At 44.1% G+C, this 24,355-nt stretch overlaps 1 protein-coding gene across 1 annotated transcript in view; it reads left to right on the top strand.

Annotated features, from left to right (window-relative positions):
• Window positions 1-24,355, top strand: part of LOC106565931 (leucine-rich repeats and immunoglobulin-like domains protein 1) — a 44,101-nt gene that overhangs the window by 5,536 nt on the left and 14,210 nt on the right. The window contains exons 2-8 of the mRNA XM_045691774.2: window positions 8,772-8,843; window positions 9,785-9,859; window positions 18,240-18,377; window positions 18,504-18,647; window positions 19,809-19,952; window positions 20,234-20,377; window positions 21,932-22,075. Coding sequence (XP_045547730.2) covers window positions 8,772-8,843; window positions 9,785-9,859; window positions 18,240-18,377; window positions 18,504-18,647; window positions 19,809-19,952; window positions 20,234-20,377; window positions 21,932-22,075 — 861 coding nt within the window. The remainder of the gene's footprint in view (window positions 1-8,771; window positions 8,844-9,784; window positions 9,860-18,239; window positions 18,378-18,503; window positions 18,648-19,808; window positions 19,953-20,233; window positions 20,378-21,931; window positions 22,076-24,355) is intronic.

Here is a 24,355-nt window from a genome sequence, read left to right as displayed (position 1 = left end):
CTATGTGACGCTAGCAACAATAAGGATTAGCCACTATAGTGGACTTTGCGGTTAGCCTTCAAAATAAAAGTATGTTATTGACAGTGATGCAAATGAATACAAATAGTAGAATTATGCCATAATTGACTAGATCATGCTAAACGAGGTTGGAATGTTATATAAAAATCAACAAAAGACAATTTAACATCTGTTGCAATCACACTGGATGTATTCTACTTTAGAATTGCATTGGGGCATACTTATTTCACTGTACAGCCTTACCTATGGATTTTGGATCAATGACATGGGGTATCAGTGTACTCGGTGACACCCAGAGAACACTAGCATCGTATCTCTTATTGCGGGACTCTGAAACAACTGTGAATTGAGCCACATTTATTGTCAACCTATGTGTATTGAACACCGTGGATGTTTTGTAGTCTGATAACTCTGAGGAGGACGTTGGGAAAAACTATATTGGGTATGGAGTAGACTGTTACCCCATTTCATTGATCCCCAATCTTTAGGTAAAACTGTACAGTGCAATAGGCTGACTGGGGAGGTGATTTCACATAGTCACAGTCCCGCGATAAGAGCTACAACGCTAATATTTACGTGAACTCTTCACAGTTGTGTTCTGTGGGGGTCACCGAGTAGATTGATAAACCATTTCATTGCTTCACATTCCAACCTTAACATTATCTAGTCTAAATATGGCATGATTCCACCAATTGTACCTTCTGCATCACTTTCAAAGAGGTCATTTTATTTTGAAGGCAAACCTCAAATTCCACTATTGTGGCTAGCTTCACACCACAACTCGGTCAGGTCAAGCCTCACTAGCCAGATGAAGCTAGCTGGCTGCTTTTAACGTTAGCTTTGGGCAACAGGGTTAAGTAGCTGGCTAGCTATTTATTTTCATGAACTGAAGTTCAATTTCAATAGGCGAACAACAAGTGGCTACCTAGCTAATACTTACTCACAAGGATTCCTAAATCATTGCTAAGAATAGTGAAAATGACTGCAATTTCTACTGGTCATTGTTTTCAGGCTGGTTGGTACTTGCTTTGTATTGGTACGAGCTGGGTACCAAGCTAAAGCTAGCTAGCTACCCCAGAAGTTGCGGTTGAACAAATAATGCTTTATTACCACCGCGGTATTGTAAACGCATTGTTCGTGGCCGGTGTTTGCTTGTTTGCGGACTTTTTTGTTGTTGTACAGCTTTGACAGTGCTACTGATAGTAGTGGTGGCGCTTGGCTTGCACGTGCAAATTCAGAACACACAACATTCTATAATAGAACTGTTATTTGACGTGTCAAATTAAAAGCTAATTTAACACGTCATAATGTTATTTGACATGTATCTTTTTTGACACGCAAAGACCAAACGGCGTTCCATAGTATGTCGTGAAGTTACTAGCAGTGAAGCTATTACTGTGTAACTCCGGTAAGGCAACATCTGAACAATAGCGCACTTGGTGACGTTAGTGTGTTCCGGTGCTCGACTAGTTGCAAAAGCCAACATCACCCACGACAGGGAACGGTTGATTGTCAAGGGCAATGAATTCCATTATCTTGGCGTTAATGTATTTCACCTTTGAGTTGTCTCGCTGAAATGTTCTTACTCTTTCAAATGACTGAGCGATCCACACAGCAGACATTGTGGGCTAGGTTAGGAATGCTGTGTAGCGCAACATTTTACGTGGCGTCATGTACCTACGTTTTATATAGGTATGCACGTCAGCTTTGACATCGTCGTTTTCACATCGGCATTAAACTAGACATCGGGCCGATACCGATGTTGGCATTTTTAGCTAATATCGTCTGATTCTGATATGTTCACCGATATATCTTGCATCCCTACTTATGATACCAACATTTTAGAATACCTTAGTACTGTTTTCATATGATGCTACTGAATTTTTCAGCCCTGTTTATAAACTCAGTTGAATTGAAGCAACAGCCTCTATCTAGTCTCTTGTATGGGCAGGTCCAATAATATCCAGTTCACTTTCATGCTCATATCATATGTGGCTCCTGTTATCAGCCAGCCTCATCCCCTAACAGCCCTCACTCACCTACTTCTCTCTGTCTGCTCTTCATGCACATATCACTTGTGGCAGCTGTAATCAGCCAGCCTCATCCCCTAACAGCCCTCACTCACCTGCTTCTCTCGGTCTGCTCTTCATGCACATATCACTTGTGGCAGCTGTAATCAGCCAGCCTCACCCCCTAACAGCCCTCACTCACCTACTTCTCTCGGTGCATCTTTTCCTCCGTCAGTTCTTTTAAATATCATTTGGCCGTGATGGCGAGCGGGGATGCAGATCCAGACCCTGATTAGTCTTACATTGTTAGACTTGTACATTTGTTACATTGTAGCAGCACGCAAAGCGAGCAATGTTGATACATTGTATCATTTCATCGCCTGTTATAACCAAGCGCACAGACCAGTCTGAGTAGACTTTGCAAGTTCATTGTCATGCAGCCTCTGAGTGTCAGGGGAAAATTGAGCCTGAAGGCATGCGACAGGCATGCTTGCAGCTTTACAGCAAAGAAAACAGACTCCAGCCTAAGCAGTTAAAGATTGGCGTGCATTTTATATATAATTTCACAAACTATGTCGCTGGCCGCTTTAAACTAATCCCAGGTTGCTAATTATTGGTTTGACAACAAACAACGTTGTTCAGTCACGTTACCTAGCTAGCTAGTAACCTGGTAACTTGACATTTATGTTTAGGCAAATTTGATTGGCACAGGAAGAAAGGAAAAGGGACTGCTACTCATGAGATGTGCTCCAAAGGTACGATTCATATAGGCCTAATGTATGCCTGATCTATATCAAATCAATTTCTTTCTGGTGCTCCTTAAATTCTGTTTGGAAGGGAGGGAGAGGTCTGTGTTAACTGAAGAGCAAAGAACGTTTCAGGCAGTGTTTTCCCCATACTGCCACAATGACATGCAGATCATTATGCATGTATATTCCTTCCTCCCATTCCTCTAGACAAATCACTGTTCGGTCTAGTCTCCATTCTATGCAGTATTCTATAATACAGTGTGAAGTTCTACTCTATACAACATATTGAATTTAAGTGAATTTCAGTGAAAGGTTTTTGGAGAACGTTTCGAAAAGGAGAAAAGTGTTTGGGGACGGGATGCTAGGCCACTTTCTGTAATTTTTTCACCGTGGTATCGTAATGTTTGGCCAAGTATCGATGGTATTGTGACAACACTATGACAAACTTTCTGTTACTGCATCGTACGCCCCTCTGCCTTCAAACTCTATGGTTTGGCTTTTGCCCAAAGGAAATGGGTTTGTTTTGGTGGTTTCCTGACAGGCTCTGGTCTGGTGGTTCCTCTGATCTTGGGTCCAGTTCACCTGGCCCGAGGGGGTGCACTGATGGGGTGTTGGAGATGGAGATTCTGCTGGGGGGGGGGGGGTGGGGGGGTTCTGCCTGGAAGTGTGGTCAACATCACAGTCTAGTGCATGTCTGGTTCAACTGGATGAAAGTTCTGTAGTCTGACTGAACCAACTACAATCAACATGCAAATAAACACTAAAACTTTGCAGAGGAGATTGCTGTTGCTGGTAATCAAGGGTGTTGCCATTGTGTGACTATGGTTACCATGCATCTTCAGCCAGGTGGTATGAATGAAGGAATGATTGATAGCAGATCAAACTGCCATAATGAAACAAAATCTAAAACCAAAGCGGTTTCCTCCACTTCCTTAACCCCAGATGGACAGATCCACAGTGGAACAGCTATACAACAGTGACTGTGGCTCTTGTGGCAATTCTTTCTAAGCAGTCTTGTAAACTTGTGCTATTGAGAATGATTTTTAGTACTCTTGGATTCATTTCAGGGGAGCCCAATTTGAGACCAGGGTCTCATTCGCATTGGTGTCCTGAGTACAAACATTTTCACAATAACATTTTATATTCTAAAATAACCAAGAAGTAGTAAAAAAAAAAAACCATTTTCAACAAATAAACCATTACAATCAATCGAAACAATTGCATTCCTCAATTAATTAATTTAACACCAGAGTGCTAAACTTCCCTAGCGGCACCAGGGAATCAAGATGGAAGGAATTTAGCAGGTTATTGCAACAATGGTGCCTTATGCCTATTATGTCCCTAGGCCCTAAAGCAGCAACATCCTCTTGTTTCCTGGGGTTTACCATTATATCCATAGTGCTCTGATTTTTATCATTCCTAAAAATAATCCTGTTAGTGCTAATGTTTGATATTTACAGTAGATAGATGCTCAGTGCTTGCCTCAATATAAAAGTATGGCTTTTATTTATTGCTTTATGTAAATGTAAACTTTATACTATGGTTTAAAATGAAATGTGTGGTATGTATGGATATAGATATTATCTATCTAGACAAACGCATTAGCAGCAATAAGTGAGTAGAGAAGTCCTTTTCATAACTATAGATAAAAGTTGACGTTTACATTACGTTATGAAGTGAGCTCATCGCTGTGTTCACCGTAATGACAATTGAACAGCTGTTGCCAGAAGTCATTCCATAGGAATCCAGTCAACAGAATAGATGGCCTTTTTGTTAAGACACACTGGGGTGCCAAGTTGAGTTTCTTTTTGTTTAAGCCAGTGTCTACAAAGTGGGTTTGATAAATGAATCATCTGTGAATTCTGTAGGCCTACATCTGGTAAGAGTTTAGAAATCTGATTTGAAAAAAAAAGAGAGCGACTTGGAGAGGTATTGCGAAGTGGAGAACCCCCTAAACAGGACGCCACAACCAAGAGCTGATAGCTGTGTGCTCACCAGAGCCAAGCATTCTTACCTTCCAAAAAACCTGCAGTGACCGTGTCCACTTATTTAGTAGAAAACGGAGGCTTTCAGTACCTGCACATAAATCCACACACACAGGCCTACATACAGTTGTTTATAAAGTTCAGGCCTGTATTTGGCCCCATTCTCTCTCCATGGATGATGGTGTAATTATTGCAGGCTTTTCTTTATGCAAGTATAATAAACATTAAGCAGGGGGAAATATATTCTTTAATGATCAGTCATTTTCTTCACTTTGAAGTACAGAATATAAGATCAGCGGCCAGTCAAGAGGGAACTGGAACAATACTCCCTCAGAATGGACTTATTGATGTTATTCTTTCAGATTCATTGAGGCGGTTCATTTCCTTTTGCTCGTAATCAAGGAGTCTAGCGACTGTGGAACAAATTAGGATTTGCTATCAAACTCCGTGTGTGTGTTGTGCATGAGACTGTGTTATGTGCTCCTCCCTCGTGTGGCATCTTTGGGCCTGAGTTCATGCTGAGCCCTGTTTGGCTATATATCAACTTTTAAGGTATACTGGTATGGATTTTTACAATACAGTCTACAAAGTTATTTTGATAAAGTGCTAAATTAAAAGTTCTCTAAAATGGACTACTTCACTTTCAGTTTGGTTGAGTGTAAAACCATCAGAATGGAGAAATCCCATTAAAGCCACTTATGATTCATTTGTTGCCATCCTAGGGTCCTGCACTACTCATAAAACATATTTAGAAATGTAATCATTCAGAAACATGATACTGACGTACCGATATTTCGGCCATATCACCTAGCCCTCTGGGTGTGGTGGGGCACCATTGCTAAATGAATATTGTTGAAACACTGGGCGTATTGTGCCACTTTTTAAATAAAAATACATTTGTTTTTGTTTGTGGCTGCTTTCTCAGTCTTGTCCACCCTCTCTTGCCTGTGTTTTGCGGGAGTCCAAAACAGTGCTGGTGGTACTCCTGTGTATGCTCTAACTGCCGTTGCCTGGCTGTAAATGGGCCTTTATGACAGGAAGGTGTGGGGGGGGGGGGGAGACAGCACAGTGTTGTATTGTGCTCTCTTTGCCTCTGTCTGGCTGGCCCTCTGTTTGGCCTATGGGCGCTCTCCCTCTTCTCCTAGCTCCCCGACAGACGGAAGGTTATTCTTTGACCAGTTTATGGCTGGTCAGACCACATAAAAGCTCCGCTGTTTCCCAGCTGCATCACAAAGGCCCTATTGCTGACATCATTTCACACTTCCAAAGAGCGAAGTTCACACATCTTATCAGCGATAGAGATGAGCAGATAGAAGATTCCGGTCTAGTCGAACACCTCCCCACCCCCTTCCCCTCTGCAGTCTGCCTTTAATTATGAGGGCACTGTCATAAGAAATAACATCACTCCCAAGCTCTTTGACGGAATACAAAACAAGTAAATTTTGTGTTTTTTGGGAGTTGCGATGAAGGGTTTATGACGTCAATCCAACAGTGTGTATTAGTGTAACGGTTGAAGTCTAGTGCTGTGGGGGGCTTTGAGTGTTTTGGGAGGTTTGAGGCAGGTCAGATTGCCTTGTCAGACAGGTTTTATAGCTTTATCGCTGCTCTAATGCTGTCTGAGTGGCCAAGAGAACCTGTACCCTTCTGAGATACCTCTAACTGTGTTGCTATTGACCTGAGGTCTCTACAGTAGACTGTGCTTCAGGGCAACAGGTGGACTGGGAAGTGGCAGTAGATTAAATTACCTGGCCTAGTATGTATTCCTAGACAAGTCTGTTCAGTCTAGGCCTCTCCATCCTCCACTCCCACCTTCACCTCAGTTGATCCTGGTTGCACAACTCCTTGCATGCTTTAGATCAGGGCTGAGAAACTGCCCCCCCTTGTAGACCTGCTGATTTATTTCCTTTTTCCTCCATTATTTATTTCACTATTTGGCTAAAAGCTAGGCATGAATTACCTTGCTGACGCTTTCTGGTCAAGAACATAGAGCTGTGATCTTGATCATGCTGACTAATGTTAAACAAGCCTGCTCATTTAGATAAACAGCAGAATTCTTGCTGTGCCATGCAATGGAATTCACCATTCCTGAGTTTCAGCAGAGGGAATAACTTTGTAGTGTTCGCCACATTCCATCACAGATTTCTCTTAGCTTTCAAAATAATGTGTTTTTGGACTGTTAAATTGACCACGGATATCACTGAGGTTAAGAGTTTTTGGACATCTCACACACACATTTTAGTTTTTAATGCCAGGTTTTTGGGCTTTTTCTGTCCCATAGTCTTCTACACTTGTGTTGTGCCCAGGACATTGGATTGTGCCCCTGAGGCAGTATGTAATGGTATGGCTGATTCTGGAGAAAGTTAACCCCACCCCCTCTACTTGTGACTGTAGAACAGAAGGAAGCTGTTATCACCAGCTGCTCATACAGTAGGTGTTAAAACACACTGAAACTTCTCTTATCACAAAGGCAAGAACATGAAGGTGAATGAACAAGGGAAGACACATCTGGAGTTGTATAAACACTCCCATCTCCTTGGCCTTCTTGAGATTGACAATACATACAAACAAACAAACACACCGTTTGTTTGTTATTGTGGTCTCTGGCACCAGATTTTTCTCTCAAATGTGACCTTTCTTCTCTCTACTCTAAATGGACAACAGCAAACAATGACATGCTCTACATTTCTGTAGTTATTTAATCTTATACCAATATAGCACTGTTTTTCCTTCTGGAGCCTGTTGAGGGGGCATGCCAGCAGCCCTCTGAATGCTGTTGTTTTATTGGTTGTTTGTAATGAGGAGCTCTCCAGTTAAGCTTTATTATCCTCAGTTTGCACTGATCAGGGCCTTGTTAAAGGCTGGCGCTGATTGCTGTGGAAGATTACTGCGGTCAGTGTCGCTCACTGTGCTGCGCTGAGGCGGTGTTCTCAGCTGTATTTGTACCTTCCGGCGCCGCCCAGCCTGGCAGAGGAAACCCTGTGATTTTTCACTTTGCTTCAGTATAATGAGGTAATTGTCTCCTGTAACAGGGACAGCAATTTAGCAATCTGTGGTACAATGGCGGTGGGAGGGCCCTGCCAATTATCATAACACACCGCCCTGTCAGGGCTGCCTGCGGGGCACACACACACTCTACCATTATCTCCTCACACACACGTGTACTGTAGAGACTGACTTATCTCGGCAGGTAGCCTAGTGGTTAGAGCGTTGGGCCAGTAACCGAAAGGCTGCTAGATCGAATCACCGAGCTGACAAGGTAAAAATCTGTCGTTCTGCCTCTGAACAAGGCAGTTAACCCACTGTTCCTAGGCCATCATTGTAAATAAGAATTTGTTCTTAACTGACTTGCCTAGTTAAATTAAGGTTAAATAAAAATCTCTACAGAGGGAGATGGAGGTAGAGAGCAGGATAGGTGTTGAGAGACAGAGGGTAAAGAGTGAGGCAGAAACCTGGAAAGAGAGGCAGATGTGCAGTGTGGTCTGCTGAGGCTGTGCAGGCAGCCTGCCACCAGAGGAAGGAGCAGGAATGTGGTGGGTCAGGTAAATCTGTCCCCAGACAAGAAGAAGCAGCCATCTCGCCACATGCTTGTGAAACATTCCTAGCCCATCTCTCATGTCTGGAGGCAACCAGGGCTGTGTCTCAGATCAGAGACTAAGTGTGTGTGTGTGTGTGTGTGTGTGTGTGTACGCACATTTGTTTGTGAAAGACAGATTTGTTTCTAAGTGTATTTGGCTGACAACACCAATTCTGAACAAGTCCATATTTAATGTTAGTCTCTGTGCAAGTGAAGTGGTGGCTATTAAATGCACTGTTAGTCTAAACTGCAAATTGACTTGTACACAGATGGATGGCTGTGTATCCATTGTGTTAACCAAGTCAGAATCAGTATTGATTGGGAACCCCTGGAACAGTACCCAAATGGGACTACAGGGTTGTCACAATGTTATAGGGAGGTCTCACAGTTGGGGGGTGTATTAACAATACTAATCAATCTGTTCTCTTTATTACAGACATCTTGGCCACAACAAGCTGACAGTCATTGACGTCGAAGTCTTCTCGAACCTCCCAAACCTACGAGAGCTGTAAGTTTCTCCTCCCTCTGTCTGTCTCTCTGTGTGTGTGTTCTTCTCTCACCCAGGAGTTCCCCTTGGCTTTGTGTGTGTGTGTGTGTGTGTGTGTGGGCGCACTGGGCCCAGCCTTTTAAATGGCCCTCATTCAGAACAGCACAGTATCGATTGTCAAGCAGACAGATGATCTAGGAAAGCAGTTCCTCACAAAGTGCTTCCCCTTCACGTCCTAATGGACTGCCCTGTGTGTATGTGTGCTTAGTCTAATGAAATGTTTTCTGTTAGCAGTAGGCCTAGCAGGCTTCCCAATGCTAGTATTAGAGGGGGCATCAGTTAAGTCCTTACTGGACAGTACCCTGGACAAACACTGCAGTAGATCGGCATCTCACACATGGAACACTCACACTCACCATAATTGTCAGGTCCCTGACTGCTATGTGGTATAGTAGTGTCAATGGACAGAAATTCTGTCACGCACACTCCACATTCTAGCATCCTTGTCTGTATTGTCTTGAAATTAGTCCAATTGAGAATAAAGTAGGGCTAGTGGTTTCTATATTAAGCTTTCTCCATCACTTGACACCAGTCAGGCTGAACCCTGGCTTGTAAATATTTGATACTCAACCCAGGTAGGGAGGTCACAGACACTCTGACATCTGTTAGAGCCCAAGCACACACACTAGCCAGACACAGCTTTATCCAGCTAGGTTTTACTCGCATACAATTCTGTTATTATAGGAATGAATCTTACACACTTCAGATGGATACAGTCACACTATATCTATTTCCTTACTACACTGTCAACCCCAAGAGGAAGCCTCATGTCGTTACTCCAGTTCCAAATACAACTTGATCAGTCAATTCACAGCAGTATGTTATCTCAATACAATGTTCTGTTACTTTCTCCTTTCAGTCCATTATGTCCTCTAACGTCATTGCGTCTGTGTTTCCCTCAGGCGCCTGGACCATAATGAGCTGACGTCCATCCCTGATCTAGGTCAGGCTACGTCTAAGATCGCTTTCCTCTACCTGTGAGTACACCTTTCATTTACCAGCATGGGGATGTCAAGCTGGCATCCCACTGTCCTCAAGCTGCTATCCCTCACCGACTTGTCAATGTGTGTTTGAGTGCAAGTTTAGTTATGACTAAGAATCAGGGGCATCAATTGTGTATGGCAGTCGTCATACCCTAGCTCAACACCAACAATTTAAAAAGGCTACTAAAATCATTTCAATCCCGATTTTTAAAAGGCAAATGCAGTTTGTCGGGCTGGCTTTAGGACCATGCGGATGGCTCAGAGCTGATGGGCAGGCTGTTTGATGGAGAGCACATCGACATAGCTGCAGTGAACAGCGCAACTTTTCTCTTATAACAGTGCAGATGTAGTAGATGGCAAGGTAACTGGCCTGACATGAAACTTAACTAGAGTTTTTAATCCCGATGTAGAAATGCAGTAAATGAGCTTAAATTGTATTTTTTTAAAAGAACCCCCGGAAACCCCTTAACTTTGCCATACCCTATGTTAAAAAATGATGCCCCTGCCAAGAATACTGGTGAGAGACTCATTCTATTTGAATTGCTATGCTATGACGGTAGTATGTCAGAGATGCACTATATATATGAAAGGATGTGGACACCCCTTCAAATTAGTGGATTTGGCTATTTCAGCCATACTCGTTGCTGACCGGTGTATATAATCGACCACACCGAAATCTCCGTAGACAAACATTGGCAGTAGAATGGCCTTACTGGCTTTCGACATGGCACTGTCATAGGATGTTTGGGCCTCCCTGTGGCTCAGTTGGTAGAGCATGGTGTTTGCAACGCCAGCATGGTGTGTGCAATGCCATGGTTGTGGGTTCGATTCCCACGGGGGGGCCAGTACAAAACCCCTGTGAGTGCATGAAATGTATGTATTCACTACTGTAAGTCACTCTGGATAAGAGCGTCTGCTAAATGACTAAAATGTCAAATGTAAATGTTTGCCCTGCTAGAGCTACCTCGGTCAACTGTAAGTGCTGTTATTGTGAAGTGGAAATGTCTAGAAGCGACAACGGCTCAGCCGTGAAGTGGTAGGCCAGACAAGCTCACAGATCGGGACCACTGAAGTGCATAGCACACAAAAATTGTCTGTCCTCGTTTGCAACACTCACTACCGAGTTCCAAACTGCCTCTGGAAGCAACGTCAGCACAAGAACTGTTCGTCGGGAGCTTCATGAAATGGGTTCCCATGGCTGAGCAGCCGCACACAAGCCTAAGACCACCATGCACAATGCCAAGCGTTGGCTGGAGTGGTGTAAAGCTCGCCGCCATTGGAATCTGGAGCAGTGGAAACGTGTTCTCTGGAGTGATGAATCGCTTCACCATTTGGCAGTCCAACTGACAAATCTGGGTTTGGCGGATGCCAGGAGAATGCTACCTGCCTGAATGCATAGTGCCAAATGTAAAGGTTGGTGGAGGAGGATTACTTTTCTGGCTCAGGCTAGACCCCTTGGTTCCAGTGAAGGGAAATCTTAACCCTACAGCATACAATGACATTCTAGACAATTCTGTACTTCCAACTTTGTGGCAACAGCAAGGCCCTTTCCTGTTCCAGCATGACAATGTGCACAAAGGGAGGTCCATACAGAAAAGGTTTGTCAAGATCGGTGTGGAAGAACTTGACTGGCCTGCACAGAGCCCTGACCTCAACCCCCTCAAACACATTTGGGATGAATTGGAACGCCGACTGCGAGCCAGGTCTAATCGCCCAACATCAGTGCCCGACCTCACGACTGCTCTTGTGGCTGAATGGAAGCAAGTCCCCGCAGCAATGTTCCAACACCTAGTGGAAAGCCTTCCTAGAAAAGTGGAGGCTGTTATAGCAACAAAGGGGGGACCAAGCTCACACTTACTTTTGGTCATGTAGTGTACATTGATTGCCTCTCTTTAATGGATGTGAAGCACTGACTGTGCTGAGCACTGAGACTAGTGCTCCAGAGTTTTATCCTGGTTATAGTTTGTGAAACTCTGCCTGGAGGGACTGCCTGTGCTGGCATCTCACAGGAGATTTACTGCACTATTTTGGAAGAGCCGCTGTGTGTGTGTGTCACAGCTGTGAGCCCAGTGGCTGACCCTCAACAGACACACAATTGTGACACTGTCCTGCTTGCCTGGCCTACAGAGTAAGTCAGTCTTTGTTGTTTTCCAGCCTCCATCAGTTCACCCGTCATGGTGGCTACAGAACATTCTCGCTTCTAGGGATGTAACGATTCAAATCAGTCTGATTCAAATGTTTAAGATAAGTGAGCGTCGGTCTGCCGATGCCAAACCGATTCAAATGTAGCGTGCATCAGTCAGAAAATCTATTCCTTTGTGACAACTGATGCATCCTCTCCTACAGTGTCAAACTAAGTCTGTAACGGTTTTGACAGACATTGATCTACATGTCATTTTGCATGCCGGACAACCCCAGGGAATATCAGAAGCCTAGTGAAATTGCCTACTGTGCCCAGCTTCACATGCTGACCAACACGAGGTAGTCTGCTTGATCATGTACATCTGCGTGGCACCTTCAGCATTCAAATGCTAAAAGTATTTATACCCCTTGACTTATTCCACATTTTGTTGTGATACAGCCTGAATTCAAAATGGATTAAATGTTTTTCTTCTCACCTATTTACACACAATACCCCATAATGACATCACAATACCCCATAATGACATCACAATACCCCATAATGACATCACAATACCCCATCATGGCAAAGGGAAAACGTGTTTTTAGAAATGTTTGCACATCTATTGAAAATGAAATACAGAAATATCTAATTTACCTAAATATTTTTACGAAATGTATCTATCATTTCTTATAACCGAAAAGTATTCACACCTGGAGTCAATACAAGTTAGAATCATCTTTGGCAGCAATTACAGCTGTGAGTCTTTCTGGGTAAGTCTATTCAATATTGGCACATTATTCATAAAGAAATTCTTCAAACTCTGTCACGATAGGAAGGACGCCTGTAGTGACTGGGTGTATTGATACACCATCCAAAGTGTAATTAATAACTTCACCATGTTCAAAAGGATACTCAATGTCTTATTTTGTTTAAGCTATCAATAGGTACCTGTCTTTGTGAGGCGTTGGAAAACCTCCCTGGTCTTTGTGGTTGAATGTGTACTTGAAATTCACTACTCGACTGAGGGACCTTACAGATAATTAATTGTAAGTTGTTATATGACTTGTTAAGCAAATGTTTACTCCTGAACTTATTTAGGCTTACCATAACAAAGGGTTGAATATTATTGACTCAAGACATTTTAGCTTTTCATTTTTAATTCATTTCTAATTAATTTCTAAAAACATAATTCCACTTTGACATTATTTTGTATTTTTGATTTAACCCTTATTTTACCAGGTACCTTTACTGAGAACACGTTCTCATTTATAACCATGACCTGGGGAGTAGTTACAGGAGAAGGAAAACTAGTTGCATGTCCCTGATCACTCTATTGAAGCAAAAAACACTTGACTCAATATAAAATGGCACCACTGTCAATACACAGCTGGACTCGTCTGCTCCCAATTTCTCCAGTTGTGCTATTTACAAACAAACCCTCTTCTGGGGGACTACAGCAAGCTTCATAATGTAAAATAATTATTTATCTTGTAACATATTGCACAAGTCTACTGAAGATATATATTCAAAAAAATGGCTACAAATATTCTTTAACGAATCGTACTGAATTGTTTCAAACTAAAACGTATCGTTCCTGTATCGGAGCCCATGCATGGAATCGTCTTGAAAGGGAAAGATCCCCACTAGCTTCTCACTCATCCTGAAACCAGAGAAAGCCCTCCGGCTCTGTCTCAACAGTGAATGTTAAAGACAGTTTGCAGCATGTCTGTGTGTTTGTATTACACCCACTTTCATGCTGTCACTTCTGTGGTAGTAACGGTACACAGCAGGTTCCTGTAAAATGCACCATACAATGTATCACTTACAGTCTTTGTAATAGTCATCCCTGCCTCTCCCTGTGTGTCACCCATCAGACCCTCAAATAGGCTGTGTAGTGTGCTCACTGTAACTCAGTCATCTGATTAACATCTGACTTATGACAATGTCTGAAACTCCATGTCAAACATTAGGATATGTTGGAGGTTGATTTTGAGTGTTTTCATTGCCTCGAACAGTAGTCTGCCTGATTCTAGGTCATTGTAAAGCCAAGGTTTTTAGTTAGGTGTTTGAAATGAACGCTAGTTCAGCAGGCTGTGTGTAGCTCTACTCGCTTCTTTTTTTGGCCTGATTCTAAGCCTGTTGCTACGGGAAGCTCAGTGCATGATGGGAAGATGCATATCTTTCCAAAGCTGCACAGCTGAAAGCATTTGAACCTGCAGCTGGAGCTGTCACTCACAGGGCTTACTGTAAAAAGGTGACCGGGAGGCGTGGTGGATGGGAAGAGGGCTGGCTCAGGATGACATCACCGTTACCGACACAAGGGGGAGTACTGGAGCTCAGTTTGCCCACGAGTAACCCCCCCCCCCCCCGCACACACACACACACCTTGTGCTCTGTTTGTCATTGCAGATCCTGGCTGGATGGCAGTGCAGACTGAATTCCTCTGCCGGTGCTGTGTGAGACTGTAGCTGCAGGGAGAGAGAGGGTGTTAGAACAGAGGATCGTCTGTCACCATTCCCTGGCCTGTGCTGTCTACTCCCTGGCCTCTCCTCCAACAGACTGTTGTTTCTGAGGCAGCGTATGGTGACATTGAAGCATGGTGCCAGACCAGACTTGTTTTCTCTCGCTCTCTCTCGTTCTCTCTCAATCATTCTCTATCCCACACACCCTGCGGATCTTTTGATCCTCTCACTTGTGGAGTTCATCAGGCTGATAAGCCAATCAAAGCGGCCCAAACCAGCTAGTCTGTGTGGCCGCGGGGCTTTGGCTTGGATTAATCAATGCTCTCAGATCAGTCAGTCAGATCAGCTCCCACCCTGGGGCTAGCACACTCCCATAATGCACCTGTCATCCTGCTCTCCCAGAATGTAGCAGGGCTCCCATGCTCCAATGTCACTGCAGGCCACCAAACCCCAATAGAATCACATGGGCCAGGGGAGAGTGAGACTTTTCCATTGTCAGGCATCCACCCTTCCCACATCAGAGACGTGTCAAAACAACTCCATGAAAATCACATGATGGTTAATGGGACGATAATGATTTAAAATAACTGTTCTTTAACCTTTATTCTCAACATCAAAACGAAGTTGAATTCCCAAAGATCACTGAGTAAATGGGAGAATGGGCAGCAGTGTTAACTCTTATTACCAACACCCTCAACATCAAGGTGTCAAAACTGACTGTAGGAAAATGAAATGGGATGATGAAATTTGGAATGAAGGGATCTGTTGAATGTACCCCCAGCGTCAAAGATCCTGTGTGTCTGTTGGTAGAGTATGGCGCTTGCAACGCCAGGATTGTGGGTTCGATTGCCATGGGGGACCAGTACGAAAATATACACACTCACTTCTGTAAGTTGTTCTGGATAAGAGCGTCTGCTAAAGTACTCAAAATGTAAAGAGAGGGGGGAAAGCCAGCGCTTTATAAATGAACCTATTGTCTGCATCCACCCTACCCCATCACCACCTCTCGCCTCACACCTCTGGTTGTCACACAGCTGGACTATTCTGGCCATGGGAGGATGGGGAAGAGGAGCGAGAGAATGAGGAACTGGACTAGGAAGAAGAGAGGGAGAGCTCAACTGTTGTGTTCAGCATCTGAGAGACAGCGAGAGAGAGCCTCTCCCTCCTGTTTCAGACAACTCTGCCTAGTTTTTCCCAGCAAGGGTCAGCAGCTGTTGACCCCTAGTCCCTATCCCTCCTCATCCCCTCCCTCCCTGATCAGTAGAGCATGAGTTCTCCCCCTGTCAGTCTCCCTCTCTGCTGCTGCTCCCCAGGAGCTTCCTGTAGGGTCAGGAGGGAGGGGAGAGGGGCAGGGTCTGGGCTGAGGCTCATCCTTTACTCTTTACACCACTGTTTATTCAGGTGGGCTCTGGGCTGCAGTGGGAGACACCCCCCCCCCCCCCCCATGGCACAGAGTAAACGCCCTACAGAGTCTTATTTGACCATCTGTGTGTATGTGTGCGTGTGTCTGTGGGGGTTGGGCTGGGGGGGGGGGGTGACCTTGTTTTGCTGCAGTTTGACTGGTGAAACACCTGTCTGGAGACACCAGAGGAAATAGGATTTTACCAAACACCGTTTCAGGCTGGGTCTGGGAGTCGACTCTAAATTAGGTTCCTTGTGTTGACTTTGTTTTACTCATGGACTTGATTTGAAATCAAATTTAATTTTATCTTCAATTAGTGAAGAGACTTGGGGGGGGGGGTACAATGTCCATAGGGGGAGCAGCAGGGGGAAGTGAGACGAATGAAACAGTAATAACAAATATACATATTTACAACTGTAACAAGGATAAATGTCCAATGGGGGGTGGGGGCAGGGTAAGTGTTTTGTAACACTAGCCGGAGTGTCAGGGAAGTGCTACCAGGGCTGTGGTATGGTTTTCATCCCTGCTCGGATAACACTGGCTTTCACTAGCTCCGCCTTCCTCCACACACACACACACACACATACAGACGGCCGCACTGACAGACAGACGTACACACGCTGGCAGGCAGAGGAGTTGACCATTTGGTCAACCAAAAGGAAGTCTGGGTCTGTGTCCGGTCAGTGTGGATTTGTCTGTTTGTATCTGTCTGTGCACGTGTTTGTGTATGTCTAGGCCTCTATATGTCTGTGGGTGTCGATATGCGTGTGTGTGTTGGCCCTGTGCTGGGTATAGGTAAACAGGGAAGTGACTAAGATTCCTGTGCTGCTCTGTCCATCCGTCTGTCAGGCTGCAGCCCTGAAGTGGATCGCTCCCATCTCTCCCAGCCAACACCAAAATAAATCCCAGATGTGGAGAGAGACTGTGACCCACCATTCCTGCAGAGAGCAGGCCAAAATAAAAATGTGCTTTGTAAAAACTTCTTTCTGAGGCCTCTTACTCCATGGTTAACTGGACTGTCAGGGGGTCAGAGTTAGACAATGTAAGTCCTTTCATCTAGCCAAGTCGTTCTCCATTTGATTTGGAAGTAGTCGGTTACAATTATCAGCAATAGAGTCCCACAGTGGAGGTGTCGTAGGGCTGTGTTTCATGTACCCTGGCAGGACGTTTTGGTAACCATGTAAATCTTTCTCGGACAAGGTGACTTATAAATATATTCGGCTCAATTTACTCTGATTCCAAAATGATAATTAGCATCTAAGTAGACATGTAAAATTACAAATCCCTGCAAGCTCCTGCACATCATACCTTTGCTAACAGGTATTGTGTCAATTTAAAACTTGCACAAGACAGTTCACAGAGTTGTCAATTTATTAATTCCTACATTTAGCTAACATTAGATGGTTAATCCATGGATTCTTACCTTTGCCTGGATTCGGCAGTCTCATCCAGATCATCATGCCATTTGTAGTTCTTTCATAGCCACATTAGCAGCTAATTAGCATTTCGTTTTTGGGGGGTAAATACAGTGCATTCGAAAAGTATTCAGACCCGTCGACTTTTTCCACATTTTGTTACATTACAGCCTTATTCTAAAATTGATTAAATTAATTTTGTTCCTCATCAATATACACAAAAATACCCCATAATAACAAAGCGAAAACAGGGTTTTAGAGACTGCAAATTTATTAAAAATAAAAACACTTATTTACAAAAGTATTCAGACCCTTTGCTATGAGACTTGAAATTGAGCTCAGGTGGATCCTGTTTCCATTGATCATCCTTGATGTTTCTACAACTTGATTGTAGTCCACCTGTTAAATATAATTGATTGGACATGATTTGGAAAGGCACACACCTGTCTATATAAGGTCACATAGTTGTCAGAGCAAAAACCAAGCTATTAGGTTGAAGGAACTGTCCGTAGATCTCCGAGACAGGATTGTGTCTAGGCACAGATCTGGAGACGGGTACCAAAACATTTCTGCAACATTGAAGGTCCACAAGAACACAGTGGCCTCCATCATTCTTAAATGGAAGAAGTTTGGAACCACCAAGACTCTTCCTAGAGCTGGCCTCCCAGCCAAACTGAGCAATCGGGGGAGAAGGGCCTTGGTCAGGGAGGTGACCAAGATTATCTGGTCTGATTAAATCAAGATTGAACTCTTTAGCCTGAATGCCAAGCGTCATGTCTGGAGGACATGCTCCTGAAGCAGTGATACTTGGCACTGTACTCTCTCTTTGTTCCTGAGTAGGTTTGGAAAAGAAGTGTGTGTTTGCTTTAGATGCTTGTTTTAGAAGCAGCAGTAAAGACTCTCTCCTCAGGTTTTCCTTCATCTTTGCCCCTGAAGTTTTCTAACAGTGGTTGTGGTTGTTTATTTTCAGACACAATAATAAGATCCGTGCCATCGATGGAAGGCGGATGAGAGACCTGGTCTCCGTGGAAACACTGGACCTGAGCAGTAATGACATCACAGAAATCAGAGGTCAAAGTTTCCCCGCAGGCCTCCAGATCAAAGACCTGTAAGATCATCCCTTTTCTTCTTATGTCAAACATTCTTCCTACATTTCTCATCTAATTATAAATGTTGTGCCAATGTTATCAATGTATGTCTTGGATCCATGACCGTGTGCCATGCTGTCTTCCAGGTACCTGAGCAACAACAAAGTCCATCTCCTGGAGGCCGGTGCTCTGGACCATCTCTCCTCGTCCCTGCAGGTTCTCAGACTGAGTCGGAACCGCATCTCCCAGGTCCCTGTCAAAAGCTTCCAGCTCCCCAAGCTGACCCAACTGTGAGTACTGTTTCATACCACTTCCAGACACCTCTCAGCTCACTTAGGCACATGTTTGTTAAGTCTCTCTACTCACCTCCTAGCCTATCCTCAACCATCGTTAGAGAAACAACCAAATTGACCCTTGGCCAGTTAAAGACAGTGTACAGTACCCATAGTCCATGACCCCACCGATGTTAGAGGGAAAATAACTTTGGGAAGTTAGACAAAACCTAAAGAGGCTGACTTCTTTGACACCGTCCCATTTATTGAGGAGAGTGTAGCAGCATTAGTAAACATCAGACCAATACCATGGCTGAGTTATGGCCTCTGTCCTCTCTGAGCCATGCTCTCTGTCATTGTCTCCCCCCTCCCCTGCAGCATGGGGCTAGGGCAGACCCATCCTTACCTCAACACTCCCACTCTGGGGAGTAAAGACGCATGTAATGATACTCTCCTCCATTGTAGACAGGACTCCCTTCTCTCCACAGCCCTCCCAGTTTCCCCAGGTGGGTATTGTTCAACAGGTGGCCCCGGTGACACTATCTGGGGATGCTTGTGGCAACATGGAGGACACACAAAGACGCTGTATGGATGTTTATTGTTCAGCTATGCTCCTGGGCTGTGATGTTGAACCTCACACGCCAGGGGCACAGATTCACTGGTACGAAGCTATCAGAGAACTCTTCTGATACAGAAGGCAAAGGGTTTTGGTCCTGAGATGACACTGAGCGGTTAGCTGTATACAGTATGCTCCAGACAGAAGTAGCCTTCTCGGTTTCAGAAGTGAATACAGATGCCCTGCCCTTCAAAGCATGTGTGGCTGCAATCCAGTGCTGTTTAAATGTAGTAGAAGAGATGGATCCTTTTAGTTAACCCTAGCATGATTAATGAAGGTTTGTGATCACGTGGTGCGATGCCCAGGTCAAAACTGGACCCTGTTCTGTAACCCAAACCTCACCTCAGCCATTAGGAGGTCACATCCCTGGCTTCAGGGGGAATAGATACCGCCGTGTAATGCCACTTATATTTTGGGGGCCTGAATGGTGCTGCTAAGATGTTACAGTATTACTTTACAGGTTTTTCCTGTAGGACCATACTTCTCCTTCTCTCATCTCTATCTCTCATCATCATTGCATCTCTCTCTAACTCCTTGCTGGGTTGTGTTGTCCTGTCCTCCAGTGAGCTGAACAGGAACCGTGTAAGGCAGGTGGAGGGGCTGACCTTCCAGGGCCTGGCCAGTCTGGAGGTCCTCAAGCTGCAGAGGAACAACATCAGTAAGCTCACCGACGGAGCCTTCTGGGGCCTGGCCAAGATGAAAGTGCTGTGAGTTACAGAAACATACTGCTCCCAACTCCCTGCCTGGCCTTGAGGACTGGCTGTCCTCAACAACTGTTGTTAGGATCACTTTCTCCTACTCCGCTCGTATTACTTTCCGCTCTTAACAATTGTTTCACAAGCAACTCTATGCTCTATAATTGTCCATTAACATTCAGCTAAACTATGAACCACAATTGGACTACCTGTAATGTCCAATCTCCTGTCATACCAAACTACATTACCCATGATGCCTAGCCTGAACCTGTCTGTGACCTCCTCCCCTGCAGTCACCTGGACTATAACAGCCTGAGAGAGGTGAACAGTGGCTCCATGTATGGCCTGTCTTCTCTTCTGCAGCTCTTCCTCAGCTACAACTCCATCTCCCACATCAACCCAGATGGCTGGAGGTTCTGCCAGAGGCTACGAGAACTGTGAGTAGCACATCAGAAACCTCCCAACCCCTGTAAACCGTAGCACATCAGAAACCTCCCAACCCCTGTAAACCGTAGCACATCAGAAACCTCCCAACCCCTGTAAACCGTAGCACATCAGAAACCTCCCAACCCCTGTAAACCGTAGCACATCAGAAACCTCCCAACCCCTGTAAACCGTAGCACATCAGAAACCTCCCAACCCCTGTAAACCGTAGCACATCAGAAACCTCCCAACCCCTGTAAACTGTAGCACGTCAGAAACCTCCCAACCCCTGTAAACTGTAGCACGTCAGAAACCTCCCAACCCCTGTAAACCGTAGCACGTCAGAAACCTCCCAACCCCTGTAAACCGTAGCACGTCAGAAACCTCCCAACCCCTGTAAACCGTAGCACATCAGAAACCTCCCAACCCCTGAGAAACAAACACAAATATTCATCCCCTATTCAGCCCCCAGATATGGACCCCAAAGTCTTACCCATGCCTCCAACTTCAAACCCCCTGTCTCTTCTTGTTCATCCCCAAACACAACCCTAAGAACATAACGCTGAATCTGTTCTCCGCCCCTCCCCGTACCTTCACGACAGCTACATGACTCACTTAACGCTCAATACCACACGCTCCTCTCACTATAAGCCTGTTTATCCCATAATGAGCGGTAAGATTGACAGTACTTAAGCCCACGCAAGAGTATGTATTCACATCTCTGTCAGGTTGGTAGAGAGCGTACAACCCTCTGTTGGTAGGGATACTGTGGGAATTGCAGCGGGATCTCCCTGTCTAGTGAAGGAGAGAGACTCTGTTTACACTAATGTAAAGCTCAGCTCTGCTCAGGCGTTGCTAATGACACGGCTGCCTGTCAGGCTCCTGTGTCTGGGTACTGTGTGTGAGAGAGACAGATTGCTCTGTATCTGTGTTGCAACTCGGTGTGAGTCTGGGTTTCTATGATTTTTCTTAGTGTGTCCATGTTGACTGTGATATCAGTGGGGTAGTGGCTTGGTTAGCTATCAGGTGCAGAAGAGTGGCTGTCTTTCTGACCTGCTTGTTGTTACATTCCGGATGAGACGGCAGCCTGCCTGACGGGGCATCACAGAGACTGGCCAGTGGCCACACATGACCACACTAGACCCCTTCAGAGAGGCACAGTCCAGACACTCACACAACAGACGATTTGACCATGTGTGCTGATAAACAAGACATATTTATCACCACTGACGCACAGTGTACCTACTTAAATAAGACCATAACTCTAGGAAAGACATCAGAGAAGTGTCCATTTTGTCCAACTGGAAATTTACACAATTTGTAAATGGTTTGTGTCTTGACTCCTTATCAAGCATGATAGGAAACTGCTGTGGATGAACAGATATTGAGCCAACGCTACAGGGGAAAAATACAGCATCTATCCAAAGGCAAGAAGACATTGAATAAGGCCATATAAAGTAGAGAATAATGACGTTTCAGGTAGGTTAGGTTACCTTAGTGCTGTGCCATCTTGTCCTTCTGGTCCACGCCTGACAACGCATGTATTTATTCTTCATTTCCTCCTGTAGGAGTCTGTCCTATAACAACCTGAGTCGTCTGGACGAGGGTAGTCTGGCGGTGCTGGGGGACCTCCACACCCTCCGTCTGGGGCACAACTCCATCAGCCACATCACTGAGGGGGCCTTCAGAGGCCTCAAGGCCGTGCGCCTCCTGTAAGTCCTCCTGAACGCACCTAGAGCACACACAACTATGGTTCCACTGTAGACTCATCCTTTTACTAGTTTAACTTCTTGGGGCTATGTGGGACGCTAGCGTGCCACCCGTGGTGCACCCTATCAACAGCAGGTGCATTTCAAGAGCGGCAAATTTGAAACCAAATAAATGTCAAAATTCCAATTTTTCAAACATACAACTATCTTACACCCTTTGAAAGATAAATATCTCCTTAATCTAACCACGTTGTCCCATTTCAAAAAGGTTTTACGGCGAAAGCATAAAGTTAGATTATGTTAGGAGAGTACATTGACAATAGCTGTGTGTAATGTTTTGTCAATTCAAAGACAGGATCACCAAAACCATAAAACCAGCTAAAATGATGCACTAACCTTTTACAATCTCCATCAGATGACACTCCTAGGACATTATGTTAGACAATGCATGCATTTTTAGTTCTATCAAGTTCATATTTATATCCAAAAACAGCGTTTTACTATGGCATTGATGTTGAGGAAATAGTTTCCCTCCAATAACCGGCAGTCAAGTCAGCACCACAAATTAAATAATTAAAATTAGAAAACATTGGTAAAATATTATATTGTCATTTAAAGAATTATAGATTTACATCTCTTGAACGCAATCAACTTGCCAGATTTAAAAATAACCTTACTGGGAAATCACACTTTGCAATAATCTGAGCACTGCGCCCAGAAAAATATGCTTTGCTATACAGACAAACGGCCATGTTGGAGAGATCTAAAATCGAAAATACTATGTAAATAATCCATTACCTTTGATTCTCTTCATCAGATGTCACTTCCAGGAATCCCAGGTCCATAACGAATGTAGTTTTGTTCAAAAAAGCTCATCATTTATATCCAAAAAGCTCCGTGTTGTTAGCACATGATCTAAGCCAGCCGGACTTCTCGTCATGAACGAGGGGAAAAAATATATTTACGTTCGTTCAAACATGTCAAACGTTGTATAGCATAAATCATTAGTGCCTTTTTTAACCAGAACATGAATAATATTCAAGGTGGACGAATGCATTCTCTTTTATAACGTATTGGAACGAGGGTACCCAACATGAACTCGCGCGCCAGAGTCTAATCGGCCATCACCGTTCCATGGCTCTTGTTCGGTCAGATCTCACAGTAAAAGACTCAAAACACTTTGTAAAGGCTGGTGACATCTAGTGGAAGCAATAGGAAGTGCCAAAACATGAATCAACCCCTGTGTGTTTCAATGGCATAGGCTTAAAGGTAATTCAACACATCAGGTATCCACTTCCTGTCAGAAAATGTCTCAGGGTTTTGCCTGCCAAATGAGTTCTGTTATACTCACAGACACCATTCAAACAGTTTTAGAAACTTTAGGGTGTTTTCTATCCATATATAATAAGTATATGCATATTCTAGTTACTGGGTAGGATTAGTAACCAGATTAAATCGGATACGTTTTTTTATCCAGCCGTGAAAATACTGCCCCCTAGCCCCAACAGGTTAAAGGTCCAATGCAGCCGTTTTATTTCAATATCAAACTATTTCTGGTTAACCTCTCTGGGCTGCGTCCCACCTACTCAACAGCCAGTGTAATCCCGTGGCGCGATATTCAAATACCTCAAAAATGCAAAAACAATTTTTCAAACATATGACTGTTTTACACCATTTTAAAGACAAGACTCTCGTTAATCTAACCACACTGTCCGATTTCAAAAAGGCTTTACAACGAAAGCAAAACATTAGATTATGTCAGCAGAGTACCCAGCCAGAAATAATCAGACACCCATTTTTCAAGCTAGCATATAATGTCACATAAACCCAAACCACAGCTAAATGCAGCACTAACCTTTGATGATCTTCATCAGATGACAACCCTAGGACATTATGTTATACAATACATGCATGTTTTGTTCAATCAAGTTCATATTTATATCAAAAACCAGCTTTTTTACATTAGCATGTGACTAGCATGTGACTAGCATTCCCACCGAACACTGCCGGTGAATTTACTAAATTACTCACGATAAACGTTCACAAAAAAACATAACAATTATTTTAAGAATTATAGATACAGAACTCCTCTATGCACTCGCTATGTCCGATTTTAAAATAGCTTTTCGGTGAAAGCACATTTTGCAATATTCTCAGTAGATAGCCCGGCATCACAGGGCTAGCTATTTAGACACCCAGCAAGTTTAGCACTCACCAAAGTCAGATTTACTATAAGAAAAATGTTATTACCTTTGCTGTTCTTCGTCAGAATGCACTCCCAGG

This window comes from Salmo salar, chromosome 12, assembly GCF_965601325.2.
Source record: "Salmo salar chromosome 12, fSalSal1, whole genome shotgun sequence".
NCBI classification, from domain to species: domain Eukaryota; kingdom Metazoa; phylum Chordata; class Actinopteri; order Salmoniformes; family Salmonidae; genus Salmo; species Salmo salar.
The sequence above is the reverse complement of the archived record's forward strand: the minus strand, read 5'-3'. Positions and strand labels throughout refer to the sequence as shown.